This window comes from Gymnoscopelus microlampas (assembly GCF_963454915.1).
Source record: "Gymnoscopelus microlampas genome assembly, chromosome: 9".
NCBI classification, from domain to species: Eukaryota; Metazoa; Chordata; class Actinopteri; order Myctophiformes; family Myctophidae; genus Gymnoscopelus; species Gymnoscopelus microlampas.
In genome coordinates, this window is record NC_139946.1 from 38983499 (window position 1) to 39006865 (window position 23367).

At 44.2% G+C, this 23367-nt stretch overlaps 1 protein-coding gene across 3 annotated transcripts in view; it reads left to right on the forward strand.

The window, feature by feature from the left end:
* The window catches only part of tle5 (TLE family member 5, transcriptional modulator), a 44397-nt gene extending 21234 nt beyond the window's left edge, over positions 1–23163 (forward strand). For 2 of the 3 annotated variants that reach the window (XM_084067576.1, XM_084067578.1), the window contains 6 exons: positions 3716–3804; positions 9481–9544; positions 11870–11914; positions 18583–18645; positions 19384–19458; positions 22552–23163. In XM_084067576.1, coding sequence (XP_083923702.1) covers positions 3716–3804; positions 9481–9544; positions 11870–11914; positions 18583–18645; positions 19384–19458; positions 22552–22779 — 564 coding nt within the window. In that variant the 3' untranslated portion in view covers positions 22780–23163. The remainder of the gene's footprint in view (positions 1–3715; positions 3805–9480; positions 9545–11869; positions 11915–18582; positions 18646–19383; positions 19459–22551) is intronic. The other variant, XM_084067577.1, reaches the window with a different exon arrangement.
* Positions 23164–23367: the final 204 nt, after the last annotated feature.

Below are 23367 nucleotides of genomic sequence, written 5' to 3' on the forward strand. Positions count from 1 at the left end.
GTGACAGGCCCTGTCACGTTTAGGCCTATAACGCTAACTTGTAGGTAATATAATCATAAAGAAGTTTCTAGATTTCTTGGCTCACTCCCCATATAGGCCACGCCCATTTCCACCTAACAAGACTTTCCGCCATTTTGTATTTTCCTAAAAAAAACTTCTTGCTAAGTACTCCTGCAGATTTTGTCACCGTTTGATGCAGAACTGTGATTTCTTCTTTTTTTTTCTTCACCAAATTGGGTTCAAAATAATGGTCTTATGAGCCGTGTGATGTGACAATCCACCATATGTGGAAACACTATTCCCCTCGCTTCCTCGGATCCTGACAGCTGCAAATTATTGACTTACACAGCCCTGAGTAGGCAACCCAGCCTGGCGGAGGTATGCGCTCAGCAGAGCACCCCTTTCTAGTGTCACGATGCTGTGTAGATGATGTGGTGTAGAGTGAAAGTATAACCCAAGTTCCTTTGGTCAGGGTGGGATTGTCTGCTTTGAGTCAATAATGTCCAGAGAGAACTGAGTTGCAATTCTGCTTTGTCTATTACCATCTGACGTGCGGGGGCCCTGACTAGCCTATTCTGCCAGCTTACCTCCAGCAAGGCAGAGAAAATTAATACCAGCTGTCAGCCAAAAGTGATTTTTTTTTTGGCTCTGGTCGTTTTGTCTATTTTATTTTATTTATTTGTCTACTGGTATAATCAGCCAATGTTGGCAGGCTTTCTGCCATTGTGTTAGCATTATGTTCAGTTAAAAAAATATGTATTTTAGCTGTTAAAAGTACTAAAGCTGAGTTCTTTATTTATTTTCATGAAGTAAATTCACAAAATTGTGTCTGGTAGATGAAAATGCTTTTCCAGCCAGCAACCTTCTGAGTGTTATGTGAGGATAAAAGGTATTACTTAGCCCTTTAGGTCTGCTGTTCTCTATGATCCAGGGGTTGTAGAATCTTGTTTCTGATATTACTCCAGGGCTCTCTTTCTTTCTTGCTTGCTTGTTATTTTTTTCTTGCCGTCTCTTTCATTTGCAATTTTGCTTTGCACGGTTTCTTTCATTCATTCTTTATTGCTTTATATCGTTTTCTTCTTTCTTTTCTTCTTCCTCTTACTGTCTGTCTGTCTGTCTGTCTGTCTGTCTGTCTGTCTGTCCGTCCATCCATCTGATCTCTATATATTTCTGTCACTCTCTGTCTCTATAGAGTGGAATGTTCTACCTGAGGCTATTGACTGAGGGAACCTTTGGTATTTTAAACTTTTGCATGCTGCACTACATGGGGAGGAAATCAGATCTAGGGTTATGACTCCGCCTCTAGCGCGAGGAACAACCTATGCACACACACACACACACACACACACACACACACACACACACACACACACACACACACACACAGACAAGTTGACTCTTCTGAACAAACACATTCAGAAAGCATTCATGCCACGGTATGGCAGGGAGCAAGTTAGTGCAGGGAGAGTTTTGTAGCAGCCTGTAGTTGACTGCCTTGTGTTGACTTGACACAGGTTTTACATGGCACAGGCCCATGTAGCCTAGCTGATATATGCAGTGTCTGAGCCACGGCTGTCTGGCTGACTGGAGAGATAATGGAAAAGGTTACACTGCTTTACAGGCTGAGCCTTTTTTCGTCTAGCCGAGGCCTGGTTCGAGCGGATTGAGGCTTTATGTATTGGTGGCAGCATGACAATGTCAGCAGTCAGCACTTCTCAGAACATTTGAAAGTGTAATCGTTCAACTTGCTGCACCCACCCACTAGTGTTTTTACAGGCCCCTGTCTTTTAATCTTAGTAGGGATGACTGCCCACTCTGCCAGAGTGCACCAGGGTGGGAAATGAACCCTGGAAACATGATAGTAAATTTGACTAATTGGTTTGTCTGCTCTGGTTCCATTTTCCCAATTTGCTTGTTCTGTCAAATGCTTTGGCCTGTTACCTGTCTCTTTTTCTATGCCAAAAGCAATGTGCATGTTAAGAGTCAAAATGGCCCTCGGTTCTTGGAATCTGCCAGCCAACTTGGACCAGTGAAAAGGTTATTAAAGGTTATACTTGTCCTGTCCAACGTTCTGACGTTGGTCAAATTGCCATAGGCTATATTTGCAGTACATACTTGAACACAACTACACCTCATAGACCATACCTATTTATTCAACCTGAAGAGATCCTGTTGTTCAGCATATTGCCCAAGTCCACGCCCCTGGAATGCCAAACAGCCCTATTCATAGTTAAAAACGAACCCCGAGTGGTGTGCCGTGGGGAGCAGAGTACAAAGCGACAGGTCATTTCTAACGGTGGCTAGGCTGCCTTCCCATAAGTGCTGCAATCAGATTTCTGAGGCTTTTTATGCCCGCTCAGTAGTAGTGGGGGAAATGTCGATTTCCCACCTGACCCATTATGCAGCCTGCTGAGAAATAATGAGATTTCGTCCCTATTTGGGTTTGATGCTCGCTGCGTGGCTGGCTCCAGCACACAACCAGGCCATCCGCTGCTGCCTGGGGAATGAAGTGTGCATGGAATGACAATAAGTGCTAACAGCAACACACAGACCTGCTAGGAGAGCTATGATATAGCTTCACCATGCAGGGGCCAAACTTCATGGGTAGCCTACATTTTAGGCATTTAACTGAAGCTCTTATCTAGAGTGACTTGGAAGTGAGTGCAACAGCAAGCATAAGCCCCAAGTTTCTAGACCACAAACTTTACAGGCAACTGATAGGAGGGAATGGAAGGGTCAGTACCTCTACACTTGGAGCATATATTATAGAGTGCTTATTTAACCTTTAAGAATGTACAAATGTAACCATAAGATGTAACCAATAGATCCATAAGGGTCGCTTGGAATTACAAATGGAGAAATTAACGCTGAGGATTTTACTGTGTATGACTGTGTCTGGGTGTAATGATCATGTGTGTGTAATGATAAGGTATGATTCCTATGATTTTATCTTGTTTCTGTAAAGTGACTTTGAGTACCTAGAAAAGCGCTATATAAATCGTATGTATTATGATAAGGGTGAGGTAAATATATGCTACACCTAGACTATATGTTTTAGACATCTGTGGTTTGGCGACGACAGTGTATCCATCTTTAATGAAGGACCAGGTGGGTTGTTTCAGTGGGAATAAAGCATATATGTAAGTAACCATAGCGCACACTCTCATTTTGCATTTATTTACCGGTTTATGTAACAACGGGCACCAAGGCAAATTCCTTTTTCACATGTAGGCTGTAAGGCTACCTAGTAATGAAAGTGGTAAACCACTTAAACCCTATACTTAGTTGGCCGGACTCCCAAGGACTCTATACTAGGCCCCTTCCTGTTTTTGCTGTGTGCACTAAATATTTTCACCAAATGTTAGCCCCCAGAATAGGGGTGCTAGGGTTGAAGTGGTTAATATTTTAGTATTTTAGGATACCAGATTCATGCTCGGCCCTTTAGACTTCAGACTGCACAGAACTGAAACGGTTTGATTTCATGGCTTTTGTTTTATTTATCCTCTATGCCAGTGGTTCTCAAAGTGGGGTCCAGGGACCCTCAGGGTTCCTTGAGGGGGTTCCATACGGACCCTCACAGGTCCATTTGGTTCCATTCGAACACTCTCAGGGTTATGGGGGGTCCTTTAAATTAAGAACCACTGCTCTATGCTTCTCCACCGCACCCTTCTGCTCTTTTTTTGATATTCCTTTTTCACTTATTTCTCCCCGACAGGCTTCATCACAGCAGCTGAAATTCACCACCTCTGACTCATGTGACAGGATCAAGGATGAGTTCCAGTTCCTCCAAGCACAATACCACAGGTGCTCACACACATGCACGCACGTGCACACACACAGATACACACACACACACACACACACACACACACACACACACACACACACACACAAGAAGCAGTTAAAATTGCGCAGCCTGCAAAGTGCTGCGCTTTATAGAGAGCAACATATCTTCAGGCTGTACACGTACCAGTTTATGTTTTTCTTTATTGAACACATTTCCCCCCCTGTAGTTACAATACTAAACTGCAGAGCGAATATATATATATATATATATATATATATATACATATATATATATATATATATACACACATACGTACGTACGTATGTATGTATGTATGTACGTACGTGTACACACAACAGGAAGTGTATTGCTGCGTGTGCATGCTCTTTTTTCAGCAGCACTCTAATTCATAGAGTACACACATTCATAGGGAGCTGTCCAGTACACCATATTTGGCCACTAAGTAGATACACATGAGCGTGTAAACTTTTATATCTGTAAACATTAACCTGATGCCTTTTATATGTCTCTGTGGCAAGCCATGCCTATTTTCTACAGTCAGCAGCTCTCGCTCAGGAATAATGTGTACTGTGCTGGCCTGCCTCAGTAGGAAAAAATAACAAATACACAGTGAGTGTTAATTTAACTCTGATAGTGTAGAAATGGTCTCAAATAGACCCGTATGAGTTAAATGAACACATCATACTGTGCAGAGAGGCCTATGTGTCAGCCTTTGTCTCACTGTTGCCTTGCTCTGCCTTCACATTGTCCTCGGGCTTGGAGTAAAGATATTTTATTGATCCTTGCTAAAATCAATCATGTTTACCCACAGTTATTGATCCGTTTGACCGCTTAAATACTGCTGACAGAGCCGGAAACTCCGGGACACTTCCAGCTTGCCATATATGTACAGTTTAGGCCCGTTCAGACACACAAGATTTGCAGGCAATGTGTCGCCATATGTGATTTTGGTGTCATGTGTGAATGTGCGCCAAATTTTGTTTTGGCTTTTATGCCTGCTTGGTCTTTGTGGAAAGCAAGTGTAAACACCGTGCCGGGAGCATTATGATATTGCTTGCATTTTCTGAGTGCGACTTGCGTTCAATATTTGTTTTTAGTTTTTTTACATGAATGGAGAAGTATTCAACAGTTGAACACTCTGATATGCCAATATGGCTGTTTTCCAACTAAGATCTAAATATGAATCTGGCAGGGGATAAGTTAATTCACGTGAGGTTATAAAGACAGTCTGGTTACGTTTTTAAATGTTTCATTCTTACTTTTACAATGCATCGGTCTCTGCTACGAATAGTCCAACACCACTCTCCAGCTAAAGTGAAACTCACCGATGGTGACGGTGCTTCTCTCAATATAAACATGGTCGCTCGACCATGAATGGCCACGCGCTCTCTCTTTGTTGAGTAGAGCAAGCATGCTTTAATAGTGAGAGAGAGGGAGGGCGTACAACTACACAGGTGTACTTAATAATAATGCTTTAATTTAGGGACCGTTTAAAAAAAGTTAGAGTTGACATTACAAGATATGTTTGGAGTGGACATGAGGAGATTTTACACTGCCCCCCGCATCCCTGTGATAATGAATCACATTATTATTCTGCCTGTAAATGGTCGCTGTTTACTCAGCAGAAAACCATTCGTTCTCCACTTTTTTATTTCAACGGATAAAGTTACAGCAGGTGTGCCAGCCTGCAGATGGATGGATGATATTGTCTCGCATACTTAACAGTCATATCTCACCTGAGTAGCAAGACTAGAGTAACTAGACTATTCCGCCCGAGAATGAGAACGGATCATACCGCAAACTGTACAGGTGAATAGGACATGTGAGAACGCCTCTCCTACTGCCTATGCCAGCAACGTATGTTAACTAGTTTCCCGAAAATGTAACAGTATCCATATCTGAACATAGCGCAAGTGACCTCCCTGCCTCCGTTTTGACGGCACATATTATGGGAAGGGAGAAAGACTGCAGGTTCAGCGCCTCAGCGAGAGATCTGTGGCTTTGTGAGTCTGGTATCTTTTGAAGTGGGGCTTTCCTGCCTGAGGAGGACGTCTCTCTCTTATTCCACCTGTCCTCTATGAACCTTCCAGAGACTTCCCTCTGCCAGCTCATTGGAGACGGGCGAAAGCAGATGAAAGCCTGGCATACAGTGTGTGTGTGCTTGTGTGAAATTACCCGCTTTGGGTGTGATCCGCTTGTGTTTTTTCCGGCGTGTTTTGTAGCATCGTGAAAAAAACCTGCGCTGCCTTTTTTTTCCCTTTTTGCCTTTGTTTTTGTGTGTAATTCCCGCAGCGGCGATGCAACGCCGTTTAACCCTCTTCAGAAAGCGGGGGCGCGGTTGAAAGAATACCTTTTTTTTCCTCTCTTTTTCGTCAGTGCCTTCAGAACAGGCATGGGGGGTGTATTGGGGTACAGGGAAGCTTGGGCGCCACAGACGAGGCTTTGTAGCTCCCCGCCGCTGTGCTGCGCTTGTCTGTCACCGACGCCTTTTTAAAAAGGCAAATGTACTGCAGGCATTCCCCAGAGTATAGTAGCGAGCATTGTAGCTGTCGCTGTCTTCTTCTGTCTCAACCCCCTCATCCTCCTCCCCCTCCTCCTCCCTCTGCTCCCTTCCCCCTCCTCCCCCTCTCTCTCCCTCGTTCACATGCATAAATAGATCAGGGAATACATAAATCAAAATAAAGATGACAGCAGGAGCGATTTAGGGGCGGAAGGAGCGGCAATAAAACTCCATCAAAGTGTCGTTTGAGAGCACCGGGCGGGGCAAGGGCCCGGGGGCTCGCCGAGCACCAATCAGATGAGGCACAGAGCCAATCCCAGGTAGGGCTGGCAGCGGGGAGGCCTGTTGTCATGACAACCCACCGCACAGCCTACGCAATGTACAGAGGCATGGCTGGATTCTTTTTATTTTTTTACATTTTTTTGTAGGAGGGATGGGGAGCAATTTGGATAAGTGGAATACACACACACACACACACACACACACACACACACACACACACACACACACACACACACACACACACACACACACACACACACACACACACAGCCAGTGAAAGAGGAGAGAGCTTGTTGAGTCAGAGGTGTAGGTGAATGGTGATGAGATGGTTACTGTGCAGCCTGTTTTACCTGGCTGGCTTGACAACAGCAGTACATTATTCCACCTGCAGCCTCTGCATCCCTCTGTCCAATAAAGAAAAAAACTAAAGCATGGACAGAATCGCAATCACCTTTTGTCATCCACCTTCTGTGTGTGTGTGTGCGTGTGTGTGTGTGCATCTCACAGGGACAGGGACTTGTACACCTCATATTGAACGTATGCAGACTCGGCACACACACGTACTGCACAGTAACTTACTGTTACGTTCACGCTTTTGTTCATGCCGCGAATCCCCTCCCCCCATACTCAGGACGGGATGGCGGGCTGTTCCCGCGACGCGTTATTATGAATCCCACGCCGCGTCCTGGATTTAGACCCGCCTTACGTGTCTGATTGGCTCCCCGGCAGGCATAGTTTTACTGAGGTTAGGGTTAGGGTTAGGGTTAGGTTTAGGCATAGTCTTACTGAGGTTAGGGTTAGGGTTAGGGTTAGGTTTAGGCATAGTTTTACTGAGGTTAGGGTTAGGGTTGAGGTTAGGTATAGGCATAGTAGCAAAAACGAGAACTGTCAATCACAGCGACTACTGACCAATCACAGCGCCCGCTCAGCGGGTTTGCCACGACGCGGTGTGGGAATCATAATAACGCTCCCGCGACAGACAGACAGCGGTGTGTTTGAGTTGTTTTTCACTAGACTATAGCGCTAATGAACGAATCATTTGAACCTATTATTGCTGTGAACGTGAACAAAATCGTTTGTTCACCGAAATTAACGTTTTTTTCCCACTAGTACGCGAGTATTGTTTCCGTAGGAGACAAGACGCGGCTTGTGATTGGCTGAAGCGGGGGTAGGGATCGCTCCTCTCTGTTCGCTTGAACCGCGCACGAGGCGGTGTAGACATGTCAAAGGTACCGAGACTAGGGGGGGGGGGGGGGGGGCGAGGATTTACGATTCTCGATACTTGGCAACGTTCGGCACGGCGACTTGCTCGCTTTAGCTCGCTCGGCGGTGCCTCTCGTGGCTCAACTCTGCTTCAGACGGTGCGCCTCCGCCACCTCCGCTGAAAAGAAGCGCTCCCTTGCGTCTCGCCTCCTATGGAAACGATAATAGCTGACAGTGCACACTCAACAGGAAACCGTACATTTCAGTGTTTTCCTGGGTATTTATTAAGAAGTGGAGACCACCACATTAATACATTAATTATAAACATAAATAATACTTGTGCCCATTTTCCCCCTCAAAAAGCATGCCTGTACAGTGTTATAAGTGTATTTTATCAAATTGTATAACTATTATGCATCAAACAGGGTCTGTTATAAGACTTGTTGTAATTTAGTGAGGTGGTGACTGGTCGTTCAGTTGAATTACTTCTCTGTAAGAAAGCGCAAGCTCTGATAACAAGATGACAGCGTAGTGGCATCACACGGAATGTTCTGAAGTTTATTAATCACACTGAGGGATATGTATGCACAAGCCCGAGCGGTACAGAAGTAAGCAATACGAGGCTGGACAGGAACAGACCGATGCAGTACAAACGTATACACTACAGTGAAAAGGAGAAAGGTACATACGCAAACACATTATCGATACGATTACACAGCTTAGGGGTTACTAAGTATAGTTACATGGTCATGTACAGATACTGGGATGGGTCAAGCCTCATCTATATTATATCAGAGTCCAAACCCTGGAGCTCAACCCGTAATGAACCTCACCACTACTGCAGTTAAAACGATAATAACTGCACACATTAGCGAGTTTGGCATTGTTGGCCTCATGTTGCACAGCAATCTGCCTGCCATTTAAGACTAACAATGATCAAGATTGAACCAGCGCTCAACTGTAATCGAATTGTCATTCCAGCAGGCCGCCTGACGAGAACATCCCGGCACACACCGTCAAACAGGTTTCAGATTTAGCCCAAATCTGCACCTATCCAGTGCGTGCGCATATCTGCCTTCATTTAATCCGGATCTTATCCAGTCCTCAGATGACACCTCTGAAAGCATTGGATGCCATAGTGTGCTGCTTCAATCAGATATACGGGAGGAATGCGGAGGAGGAAGGGGGGTGACAAGCCCGGGTGACTGTGTTGATGCATCCTCCTTTGTCCTGTCGCCTGGCGTGACAATCAGCGCTGACATGATTACAGCTAATGGTTGTCGCGGGGACCGAGGATGAGCCTCTGAGCTGAGCGTTCACACGAGCTTCTCTATATTTAGACGTGCCATTTTACTCACTGCCACGCCTGACGGTCACAGACACATGTTTATGTTTTAGCTTTCTGTCTCTCTGAAGTCACAGTTTGGTTTGTCCTCTATTTACCTCTGGCTCCGACATTCCTCCTGCTCTCTACTTGTATTTAATTGTATCTAATTGATTAACACCAATTAAAGATGAAAACACCTCGCAAAGATGGTAGTGATGATGCTAATGATGGAGATGAAGATGATGAAAGTGATGGTGAAGATGGGGATAATGATGATGCTGGTGGTGTAAAGTTGACCTTTGTTAAGAGAGACTAACAAGGTGTCCTTCTTCCTCTTGTCCTTTCCTTCCTTCTCTCCAGTTTGAAGCTGGAGTGTGACAAGTTGGCCAGTGAGAAGTCGGAGATGCAGCGTCATTATATCATGGTGAGTGTATACGTGTTGGTGTGTGTAAATGTGTGTGTATGTTATTATCATTTCTGTGTGCTAGCATGCACGCCCCTCCCCCCACACACACACACCAGCAACAACAAAAAAAAAGTCCTCAGGCAAAGTATAATCTCACGAAATGGATGCAAATGAAGTACTCTAAATGTACGTGCACGTTTGTTGATGGCAACGCACGTCTAAAATAAACAGATTTCTCTTTACCCTCTTTTTTTTTTTTATCACCCTCTGTTCATACCATCCCCCTATCATCTTCCTCCAGCATCTCCACCTCTTCTCTTTGCAGTGTAATTGCTCTCCTGTGTCTCTTTTTCTGCTTTTCTCTCCCTTTTATGATTGCTGCTCTCCCTCCTTTTCTTTGTTTCAGGCATCATTAGCAGCTCTTTTGCAACTACAAGAACTAAATGTGCCGTGTAACAAATTTTGTGGATTCTGGATGTGTCCATACTCGGTTTCACCTAAGGTTCTCAGAACCTAATTTTGGCCTTGCTCACAAGGTAGTACTAACCCTGAGTTCTGGGAACCCATGGGAGGAGCAAGCAGATGTTATAGAAACACCACATCGCCTTTTTATCCAATTAAGCCATATTTTATACTTTCCAAATTAAAAAAGTGAAAATCTGAGAATATTTGAAAATGTCCGCCTTTAATGTCATACCCAAAGTCAGGGCTGCTGGGGGTCCTCCTGGGGGAGAACCCCCAGACCCCCCCGTTCAGGGGTGTGGTCAGTGCATGCCATCACACAGAGATATTAACTTTTAAGTAATGAATGGTTAGTATTAAAGATGGGTCTTACATTGCTTCAGTCATCAAATCAATTTCTGTAGGCCTACTTTTTTAAGGGATGAAATTGTACCCATTATTTTCCAATGCTAGTAAAGCAAGCCTGATAAAAGTATCAAACTCACATAATTCACCAAAACACAGGAAATTACATCTACTCTGTTAAAAGAATTCGGGGGGAGGACCCAGGACCCCCAGACCCCCCGCTAGCCACGCCCCCAACCAATCTCCTGGATTCTGACAGTCCAATGTTGGCAGCCCTGCCAAAATAGGGACGCCAGGGTTAATGTGGTTAAAGTATACAACTGCGAAAACGGCAAACGGCTAAATCGAACTGAAAAACAGATAATGGAAAGATAGACAAACAGACAGATACATACAGACCTTTATTAATCCTGAGGGAACTTCAGTCGTAACAGCAGCACTGCAGTAAGGATGAAACAAAGAGTCTAAAAAAGCCATAAGTGTCCAGTTCCCCCCCTTTTCTGCCCTCCTTTATTGCTCTATCTCTCCCTCTTTCTTCACACGAACACATACACACAGACGAACACAGTCCTCCTCTGGGTTCTAATCTCATTGTCGGTGGCCATGGCTCTGTAGCCGTCTGATATTCTGCCTCTAATTGATCCTCTGACTGGGTTTAATCTCATCTAATCTGCGCTGCTCTCCCTTGCATCAGACAGACAGACAGACAGACAGACAGACAGACAGACAGACAGACGAAACACATGCACCCGCTCACACTGTCGGTAATGCAAACGTGCGTGCGCCACACTCCCACAATCCGACATCAGCTCGCACAGACGTCCCTCTTTGTTTTTCTCACTCTGTCACACCCACGCTCACATACACAACTCACACAGTCATTCAGCCAGCCAGCCAAGCCAGCCACCACCACACATGCGGTATATATGCGCACACACACTCGTGCTCGTTGCCTGGCCTCGTAGCCCCAGCCCGACCCAGCCCCCCACACCCCCTCATCTAATAGCCTATCAGGTTGCCCTGCTCCCTTGGCTAACGGCAGCACCTCCATTTCCCCAGCGCTGTAATTACTTTAGGGAGCTGCCGTTTGGACCTAGCAGCTAGTGAGCGAGAGAGAGGAGCAGTTTGTGTGTGCGTGTGTGCGTGTGTGCGTGCGTGTGCACACGCACACTCGTGTGTGTCAATGAAAGATAGTGTCAGAGTGAGCAAAAAATACTGTGTGTGTGTGTGAGATCCTTGTGTTGTTTGTTTTCCAGTGACAGAGCCAGTGCCCCTGCAGACAGAGTGGGTGATTAACAGGGTTGACGCCTAGAGGGTGGCCCTCTCATTAACACCGAGTGTACATAACACACACACACACACACACACACACACACACACACACACACACACACACACACACACACACACACACACACACACACACACACACACACACACACACTCTCCCTTGCTTTGTCTGCCTGTCTCTTTTTTTCCCTACCTCTGTGCCCTTTCCATTTTATAATAAGTCTCTCTCTCTCTCTCTCTCTCCAGTATTATGAGATGTCCTACGGGCTTAACATTGAGATGCACAAGCAGGTGAGTCTTTGTTTATTTCTGAGAGGAATGTCTGCAGGTACCGTCACAAAATGCCTAAAACCTGTACCTTTGTTGTGCTTGTAGATTGTACTGATTCGACTTCAGTGATCATCATTCAATCCCGGAACGCAGCATCTCTGCATGTCATTTTAGATTTCTTTGGCTATTCAAAAATAGCAGATATACAAGCTCATATGAGCTTGTATATCTGCAATTTTTTTTAAATCGTGTTTTTTGTTTGTTTTCTTAAGCAACATTTGTAACTGTCTTCATTTTTCGGAAGAAAAACTATTGTTGCTATATCAGTGGTGCTCAAACTTTTTCTTGTCAAGGACCACCCAAAATTATGCTTTTGGCCGCTGATCCCCATCAAAATATTTTGTTCCAGGGACCCCCCCCCAGAAGCAAAGTTAGAAATGTAAAAAAAAAGAAAAAAAAAAAAAAAGTTTTTTAAAAGAAAAAACTATTCAAAGAAAATGTTCACGATTTTTTTTTAATAGCAGATCTACAAGCTCATAGCGTGGTACCGAGTGCAGCGCTATGACCTTGTAGATCTGCTATTTTTGAATAGCCAAAGTATAAAAATAATGGTTATAGATAAAAAAAATCTATAGCACAGATGCATTCCCTGATTGAATGGGTCAAGGGCCCTTGCATGTTCTATAATTTTTCACAGGTTAACCATGTAAGCATCTTACCCGTTCAAAGACAAAGCCTGGAGTGAAAACTGGCTCCCACCTATTGACATACAGTAAAGCGCACAGCTGAGCCTCCCTCTTCCCAGGCTGCAGCTGTCTTGGTTTGACTGACAGGTGTGTGACTGACAGAGAGAGAGGGGTGCCACAGTGCTGCTGTTCTGAGCGTTTCTCACAAGAGCTTAGAGATTTGAATTCCATCACCTCAGGGGCCGTTTAAACGCAGGTACCAGGGGACTGGTTTTTATGTAGTCATCATTTCCCATTTAGCTCCCATTAAATGCAGGATCTGGCAGGTGCGGTAAAGAATGGAAAATGATTTCAATAACATCCAGGTATTGATATGTTTGTCTGAAAGCCATTGCACGCTGGGTCTGATGAGAAAATGTGATGCAAAAATCTGTTGGAACTTTGCACTCCAAGTCCGATGTACAATATTGAATTTGTATACTGTACAATCGTTTTTTTCTCCTTCTTTTTACTACCTAGTAGTAAACCTATTACTAATGCTATGTCGCTACTTGAGTTATTGTGGATTTTAAATGAGTGTTTGCAGCCATGTGGTTACATCATTATTCTTTATTTAGGCCAAATGTATGACGGGAACAATGATGGATCTAGACAGGTGACATCTTCCTTTATGTTTCATAGTGTGAAATAAGGTTGAAATGCAAACATAGCGAACATCTATATGGATGAGATACAGGAGCATTCTCAGCCAGATGTCATTGTCTATGTATTTTTTTTCTATGTGACATCACCTGGCTGGTGAGCTTAGATATAATTGGTCAAGCCAGCATGGACCCCCGGCCACGGGTACACATTACACACTGTTAAATCAACACTCAGGATTTTACTGTGTGCAGGTTTTATACTATGGACAAGCTGACATTTTGGACAGCAACCACATGCACACATAATCATTTTTTAATGTTGGAAACCTGCTTTATAGATACAATACAGTGCATTGGTGCTGCAACGATCGATTATTCTATTAGTGATTATTCGTTTTATTCGTAAATCGTTTTTGAATAATCAAAAAGTGTAGATCGGCTATTTACATTTATAATTTTTGTGGGACATTTTTTTTAAACCCTTCACTATAATGATATGCCCAAAACATGGATTGATTATCAATCGATTTCATCCAAGTATCGATTATTGATTATATTTTACAATCGATTAGTTTGATTAACTGTTGCACCCCTACAGTACCTCTCCACCCTAGCCCAGTCTTTTCCCAGTGAGCAGGGGAGAGTTGAGAAGACAGTGCCCATACATCAGTTTGTATGGCAGGCAAGAGGGAAGTAATTTATGCCCTGGCTGTGGGAGGGAGAGAGAACGATGGGCCTCGGAAGGGTTAGCCTTTATCAGTGACCTCACCTGGCGCTGTCCCACACACACACACACACACACACACACACACACACACACACACACACACACACACACACACACGGCCCTATGATTGACGGTGCACAGTCACTAACAGCCTTACTGTGAACGCAGAGTACTCTGACAAATGGTGGCTCTCATTCGCACACACACTCACACACACACACACACACACACACACACACACACACACACACACACACACACGCACACGTGCACTGCTTCTACAGATGTAGAGATCCTCACATATATTATATGCACCTACACAGACTCTGGAAAGCACGACACACCACACATGCGCGTGCACACACTCAGGAAAATAGGGAGGCTCATTTGTAGGAAATCGCACATAAAGATAATCTTGTACCGCAACACACACACACACACACACACACACACAAGCAGCTGCGCTCTGCCTCATGAGCACAATTCATCACAACCCACTCTTTTATATGACAGGGATGAAATATTTAGAAATTCATTGTTGAAGGAGGGGGAGTGTGAGTGCACGCGTGTGAGTGCACACACGCACGCACGCACGCATATATATGTGTATGGGTTGCACTTGAGCATGTGACCAATTTGTACATGTGATTTTGGTCACGTGGGCCTCCCTATTATCTTGCGTGGGTGCGTGTTTGCTAATATTGTGTGTGTGTGTGGTTGTGTGTGTGTGTGTGTGTGTGTTTTATGTGTGTGCGCAAGTGTATATGTGTGATCTTGTGAAAGTGTGGACTGCGGTGTGTGCGTGTGCACGTGCTTGCTTTGTGCGCTGAGAGTGGGCGCAAAGAAGCACTGGTTCCATTAGAGAGTTGAAATTGAAGGGGTTGTGTGGAAACGAGTGTCGGGGAGCATTCATGTCTGGGCCCATTGTGTACAGCCCCCCCCCCCCCCCTTCTCCTCCTCCTCCTCTTTCCACCTCTCTGTCTGTTGTTCTCTCGCTCTCTCTCTTTCTTTCCCTTACTCTGTCTCCTCTCTTGCTCTCGACTGAGTTAAACAAAACGCCTTTTCTCCACATTGTTTTTCTCTCTCTTTCGCTGTCTTTTGCTCCGTTCTCTCATTCTCTGTCCGTCTGAAGAGTGCCAGTCATCTACGCAGTGAAATACTCGCAGTAAAAAAAGGACCCTACTCAATCTTTTTTACACAGAGGAATTGAATGTGTTGTACGGTTGCGTATGGAAGCTTGTGATGTATTGAAAGAGGATGCTATGTTTTTGCACGTGTCCATGTGTCTGTCTGTGAGTGACGTATGGACTGTCTGCAAGTGAGTGACTGTGTGAGTCCGGAGCTAATATGACAAACCACTGGACCGAATGGCATTCAACTTTTCATGCAGGCAGCCATTAGACAAAGGAAGACGCTCAACTCCACATTTTCCAGATCAGCCCCATGGTGGCACTAATACTATACCAGCCTGCTTTACGTTATGGCCTATAACTCCTGAACACTCGGTTGTACAATCAAAATGATCATTATTTCCACCTGGCGCGATTTTCCGCCATTTAGCATTTTCTTCAAAACATACTTTTTGCTACTATTAGATTTTGTCCAAAACTCACACACATAGCTACACAGAATCTCTGGGGTCATGTGATATAGATGTATCATACCAGTGTTTTATATTCCATTCCTCTTGGCTATAATTTGTTTCCAAATTTCGTCTGATCGAACCAAAATTGACAGAAAATGTGGAGTGACATGCAGCAAAGGCCATCGACATCGGGACTCGAACCCGCGACGCGCTGTCAGGCTAATTTGGAGCCTGGTATAGGTATATAGTATAGGTGACCGCTACGCCAGCGGTCCGGGCCCACACATTATGTTTTAACCAATTTTGTTACACATGATCTCGGGAGTCATATGACAATGAGCATCAAATATTTGATATTCCACACTGTTTGCCTGCAATTTGTTTCCAAATCTAGTGGGAGGGGCCTGGTTTTTACAAAAAAAAACACCATATATCATGAACACATCATTCATTCACCCTCAAAATGTTGAGGGGCTTCGAAAGACTCAATATCACCATTTAAGAACTTTTACCTCTGCCCATAGGGGGCATCACAAAGTCAGAAAGTTGAATGCCATTTCCCCTAGCAGCTTCCTCAGGTCCTGATGGATGCAGCTTACTTATAGGCGACCCAGCCTGGCAAAGATATGCACTCTGCAGAGTGCCCATTCTTAGTTGCTTGTGTGTGTGTGTGTGTGTGTGTGTGTGTGTGTGTGTGTGTGTGTGTGTGTGTGTGTGTGTGTGTGTGTGTGTGTGTGTGTGTGTGTGTGTGTGTGTGTGTGTGTGTGTGTGTGTGTGTGTGTGTGTGTGTGTGTGTGTGTGTGTGCACACGTGCGTGCATGCACTGTTTTGGTTGGTTTATGGGGCCAGTTTTATGGCTACATTATGTGTATTGAATGTGTGACGTGTGTATTTACGTGCGTGTGTGTGTTTATACCCCGTTTATATACACTATTATGTTTTCAGTATTGTTTGTGCTCTCTCAGAGAGAGGACGAGAGAGAGAGACGGACAGAAAGACATGCAGGAAACGAGAAAGACAGAGAATAAGGCATGAGAGAACATATGAGAAACACAGATGGAAAGGGAGAGGGAAACGGAGACAGAAGAAGTGAATCAGACAGGGGAGACGAGAGATGGCATAAAAGCTGCAGAGGGAAAAAGGGTGGGGGGAGAGTGTACCGTGGAGACATTTTAGGAGCCATGTCAGAGATGGTGTGTGTAATGATGAGCAGATAGAAATGAAGCGGCCTGATGGGGAGCGTTGCTCTGCATGCCTAATGACTGTTAGGATGGCCCCCTCTCTCCTCGTCGCACAGCCAATTAGCTTCTAACGCAATTACCACTTGCTTTGCATATCTCACACGGATTGGATGATAACCAGCCAAATGTGATAATAGACCTGTGTGTCAGGAAGACCGAGGGTGCCAGAGAGAATTGATGTGCTCTCGTCTGCATTGTGCGTTCGTGCGTGTGTGCGTATGACTGAACACGTGTGTGTGCACCAGTGAGATGCCATGTTCTGAATAAAGTATGGATGTGTTAAGTACAATGTCAAATGAAGAGCTTGCTTTTCTGAGGTGTTTGTTTTTTGCATTTCCTGTGTGTGTGTGCTGTGTGTTGGGCTCATGCATGTGTTTTGTCAAACTGTGTGTGGCTATAATTAAATGAATATTATAAAAGACCGCAGGCCTAGATAATGAGCATTGTGTATTATTGCTGTATATATATCCTGTTTTCTTTCCTGTATGTGTTTAAAACAACAGGACCTGTTTGTGTCCTTTGCCAAACGAAAATAGCTTCCTTTAAAAACAAATCTCTTAACAAAAACTGTTTCACAACAACAGTGTTGGGGTAACTAAAACATAAGCTGCAACAAATACCGTTTTACATGCGTGGATTACACAAATTATGAAGAAGTTCGTTTCCTGGTTGTTGAGGTGCATTCTCACACACACGTGATTCAGTATTGATGTAAAGGACATTAATGTGATTGGAGGTACAGTACATGTTCTTGATGCGTCGGATGTCCAGTTACTATTTGCCTATTATATTTGCCCAAATACCAGAGAACCTGCAATACAAAGGCAAAATAATATCCTCACACATTTTAATATCATTGGGTGATATAGAGGAGTAGACAAATGAAAAACAGAAAAAGTGCCAAAATCATGGCAACTACCCTTCATTATGAAGGCCTTCAAAGGCATCAGGGAGTGTGCATTGTATTTTGCTGAATGAGTCTTTAAGTACAGTAATTAAGTAATTAAGTATCCTTGGGAACCAACAGTTAATGAGCCATGCGGCCCATAGGTCAGGAGCCTAGCTCCTGTGTCCGTGGCGTGAGGCAGCTTGATGTACAATTACACCCCCCTGGACATGTGGCTATTATATCACAGGGACTTGCCACTAATCACTAATCAGGGAGGCATTGGGTACCCCTTTTATAGTCTTTGGTATGACTCGATCTGGGATTGAAGCCTGACCTCCCAGTCTCAGGGCGGACACTAACTACAAGGCCATTGAGCTGGTAGGACGAGTCCTGGGTTGTGTATATCAGTGGTTCTCAAAGTGCCGTCCAGGGACGCCCAGGGGATCCTTAAGGCGGGTCCCCAGCAACATGAAGAACCCTATTTTATACTTTGGCTATTCGAAAATAGATACTCACATGGCAAGCTCACAATACATCACGACGTGTGACACGTTGTGAGCTTGTAATGTAGATCTACTATTTTCGAAACATTTTGAAAATTTATAGTTATTTGATTTAGATTTTTTTTTCTACACCTAATATGTATTAATTTGGGGGTCCTTGGCATAAACCTTTTGAAAAACACAGGCGTAGATACTTTACCATGATGTAACACCAAATCATGTCTTCAATAGTTCCTCCATAGCTTAAAAAAAAAGATGGTCCAAAATATGCTTCCCTTTGACTTAACATTGCACAACGTCACAGGTGTCAAAGTCTCAACATTTAGCATACAAACAAACCCGAACAAAGCGGATCCTACCAATAACCCGCTTCAGCAATTTATTCATCTCTTGTCTCTCTCTTTCTGTTCACAGGCCGAGATAGTGAAGAGATTGAATGGGATCTGTGCTCAAGTCCTCCCCTACCTGTCCCAGGAGGTGAGCTCGCGCACACACACACACACACACATTTCTCTCTTTCCCACTCTCCCTTCTTTTCTCTCTCTCTCTCTCAGCCACACATACCCTCCTCCTGGTCTTTCTCCCCCTCTCACTTCAGCCCCTCCTCCTCATCTGTTCAGTGTTACTCTCTTCCTTCTTTTCACCTCCCTCCAACCTTTGAATCATTCCTCCTTTTTTTCCACTCTTCTATTCTCTCCCTACCTGCTCTGCTGCCTCCTAGATCTCCCTTATCGTGTGAGTGTGTGTGTGTGTGTGTGTGTGTGTGTGTGTGTGTGTGTGTGTGTGTGTGTGTGTGTGTGTGTGTGTGTGTGTGTGTGTGTGTGTGTGTGTGTGTGTGTGTGTGTGTGTCTGAGCGCGCGTGTGTGCGTGAGCGTGCGTGTGTGCGCACGCGTAAATGAATGGTTGTGTGATCCAGATAAGCTATGCTCTTATCTGCCCACCAGGAGGTTGACCTCCACCCATTACAGCACACCAATCAATCGTTTGCTATACACCATCTTGTGTGTGTGTGTGTGTGTGCGCGTGTGCGCGCGTGCGTCATGTCTGTCTGTCCGTTCATGTGTGTGTCACTGTGTGAGTGAGCTGAAGGAAGGAGAGGAGAATCACTGGTGGGTCACTGTAGGGACTATTGATATTGATCTAACCTTTCCACCTCTCCCTCCCGGCCCTCTCTCCTTGTTTCTGCCTGCCCGCCTCCCCTCCTCCTCCCCTCAGCACCAGCAGCAGGTCCTGGGAGCCATAGAGAGAGCCAAGCAGGTCACCCCCCCTGAGATGAACTCTATCATCAGGGTAAGACCCACCCCGTGCATCCACACACACACACACACACACACACACACACACACACACACAGGTTTGTATTGATATATTTGTGAGGACATAAAAATGCTAGGATATAATTTGAAATGGCGGAAAATAGCTGAAAAATAGCTCATCAGGGTCAGTCAGACACACTCACACACAGGCCTATAATAGCCAGGGCTGAAAGTGGCTTAAAGATCTTGCCAGAACTATATACCCCAACCTTCATCTTCTTTATTTTTATTTATATATATATATTTTTTTTTTTTCTTTACAAAAAAAACTTGACAGTTACTTTTCTTTGAAATGACACATTAAACTGTTTTGAAATTTCAAGCTTGTAAAGCACTTGATATAATGTATAGAAAAAGTCAATCAAATGGTGTAAGTACCACAGAATATCAGTATCAAATTCAACAATGACTTTAGTTTGACATTAAATTAAACATGACTATAACTCATAACTGAAGTATCAAATTCAACAATTACTTTTGTTTGACATTAAATTAAACATAACTATAACTCATAACTAAACTAACTATCCTAATAATGTGTCAGCCTGGGCCGACCACAAAAATGTTTAGAATGAAGCACAGGAATAATAAATCAAGCACGGCGGTTTTGCTGTAATCTATTTACTGCTTATCTGATCCGGTGTTGAGCCCGCCTACTGTATCCGGTAATTTGCTCACACACAGAGACGCACAAAGGCTATTTCCGTATAGAATGGATCTGCAACCTGCAAAGTGAACGGATCACAGGCAGTTGCGCACTCATGTGCCCCACAGACATTGACGTTGTGACTCGCGATTGACACAAACACACTGGAACGCTTAAGAAGCACTTTATAAGAAAAGTAACTCTTATGTTGATCTAACGTTAGTACATGTGTTTTCTTGTTGGATATAACATGCGTTCGTGGGAAATAGGTTATACAGGCTTTTCACATCGGTTGCTTCCCACAGAATGTACTTTTCTTTTCTTTTAGCGGAACGCCGTTCCGGACCACTTTCACCCCTGCCTATAGCTACATTTTGTCTTTGTTACTGATCTAAGGTAGCTAGCTAAAACATTTAGAGTAAATAGAATAAATTGTCCACCTGCAATACTTCATCACTGCGGTTATTTTTAACACTTAAAATGTGTTTGCTTTATTGACTGTGAAGCTCTTAGTAACTGATTAACATTATACAAATATCCTAGTTTATTGCAACAGTTTATTTAGCTAGCTACAATACTTCATGGTATTAGCCAGGTAGCTGCTGTGCCTCATCAATATGGGTGGAGGGCTAGCCAGATAGCACAGATAGTTCATCACTATGAGTATAGTGTTAGCCCAAGAGGTACAATCATTCATCACTAGAGGCGCTATGTTAGCTAGCTTAGCATACTCTATCATTTTACGAGGGGTCTTGTTTTAGCTAGTTTAGCCGCTTCATCACTATGATACATGGTTTTTCGAGGGTCTTTACTTTTTCCCCACTGTCTGGTGCCTTAGATACTGAGGACAGTGGGTTTGTGGGTATAGGTTTTTTTTAAGGTAGTCCTCCTCAATGCATTGTATGAAGTTTCCCAATTATCGAATCCATTTTTATTTTCATGTCTAGTCACATTTTGTGATCCATCTCTTACAGGATTATTATACACTGTTTCATCTTGTTGCATCAGTTGTACACCATCTCTACTGTCTTCCTCCCTCTCTCTCTCTCTCTCCCTCTCTTACACATTCATTGTCCACCTCTCTCTATCTTTTCTCTCTGTCTGGGGAATGTCATGACGATGTTTTGGGCAAAGCATGGGGTAGTGGGGGGAAGGGGTATAATAAAGGATTCTGATTACTTTATCACAGTGCAACCAGAGTAGACGGGCTGTATAGGGACAAATCTTTGGACACTTAGCACGTCAAGTAGTGTGGTGTGTCATCATCACATGGACATAACATAAAGTTAAATGTTATGGACTAATACATAGAAATATGTGTGCATGCTAGGTACCTACTCCTGCCATTGCCCTTGACCAAGGTACTGGCATTACAACTAGAGCTGGTCCCAGGGCACTGCACTGTGGCTGCTCACTGCTCATACGTAAATTAGTTAGGATGTGTCAAATGCAGAGGACAAACTTTCCCAAGGGGATAATAAAGCAGGATGTAATTGAAATTCAGTCAGTAAGATCCTGCGTGTAATTCTGAACAACTTCTCTCATTAAAATATCTCTCATTTGCAAAGCCTGATTGTTAAGTCTTTGCGTTAATTATGTTTGTATCACTTGCTTTGCAAGTCCTTTGTGAGAGGAAGTAAGATCCACAATGTCATTGACGGATGCACAAGTTCACAGCCAATTATACATACGGTATAAGGTGACAGACCATGCCAGCATAGCGAGTGACAATCCCCAAGAGTGAGATTGGTCTCTCTACACATAACAAATTTAACGTTAACTTAAGTAGAAGTGTCCCTATCAAATCACCCTTTTTTTGGTGCATGCTTTGCCAATTGTCTGCACTCTAAACTCAAAGAAGGGCATAAAGACTGACTTACTGTAACCAAAGCTTGTTCTTAAAAGTACATAGAGCCCGACCAATGCCAGATTTTGGGTCCGACCAAGACTACAATTTAGCCATAGTTTTCCTGATATTTTGAAGAAGAAAAAAAATATCTATCAATTTGAAAAACGTAGATTTGATTAAGTTGATCAAAAACAATCAATTCTAAATTAGCAGATCTTCAAGCTCACATTGTGTCGCAAGCTTGAAGATCTAAAGATTTTTTTAAACGTTTTAAGGATTTTGGTAGGATCTCTGTCTTGCTCTGTAGCTTGTGCCTTAGGGGTTGTACATCAAGCATAGCATGTAGAATCTATTAGATATGTGGCATGTAGATTTTGTATCTCATACTGTGCCTGCTTATGTATAATCTGTAATATGTGCTATACGGTATCCATCGTGCTGCTATGCTCGAGGGCTTACATATAAAACCTAATATGCAGTGTATATTGTACATGTAGGTTGGCTGTGATTTGTGTGTTTGAGTCACTGTCGTCATGCTGTGTCTGAGCTGCATGTGCTCCTCTTCCATGCAGCAGCAGCTCCAGGCTCACCAGCTGTCTCAGCTCCAGGGCCTGGCACTGCCCATGACCCCCCTGCCCCTGGGCCTGAGCCAGCCGAGCCTCCCCGCCGTCACCTCCTCGTCTGGCCTCTTCTCGCTCTCCTCCATCCTGGCCTCCCAGGCCCAGCTCGCCAAGGAGGAGAAGGCTGCCCGCGAAGGCGCCGACAGCCACCGCGAGGAGGACGGGGACAAGTCTGATTAGACGATCGTTCCATTCAGATCAGTTTGTGTCCAGAGAGGCCTCAGGCCTGGATAACCTGTCAAGTCCCCCCCCACCCCCACCTCTACCCCGGCCTACAGCTTCTCTTCCTGCTCCCTGTCCCTTGGCATAGCCCCCTCCTACCAATTTCTCCTGGGCTCCAAGCCCGGTCCCTCTGTCCTCAACCCCAGCTCCAATGAGATGGTTTTGGCTCCAGTTTCTCAACCTCTACTCCTTATACTTAACATGCTTTTTTTCGTTTTAGATTATTTCTTCTTCTTTTTTTCATTTTCCCAGCCTCCTTGTGCTTATCCCCCTTTCTCTCTTCTCTGTTGCCACAATTCCACCCCAACTAAGAGTTGTGTACAATACTGACCCCCCCCCCCCCCCCCAAAAAAAAAACCAGCCTTTTAAGATTATGTATCTTATTTTTGTATGTGATTATGCTTGGTTCTTCTGATGTTATTTTCCTTCTATTCATATTACTTTTCCTTCCTCCTCCTGTCTGTCTCACTGTCTTGTTTTCTTTGTGTCCCTTTTTCTTCTCCTTGCCCACTCTCCTCGCAACACCTGCCTCTGGTCCTTGCAGGG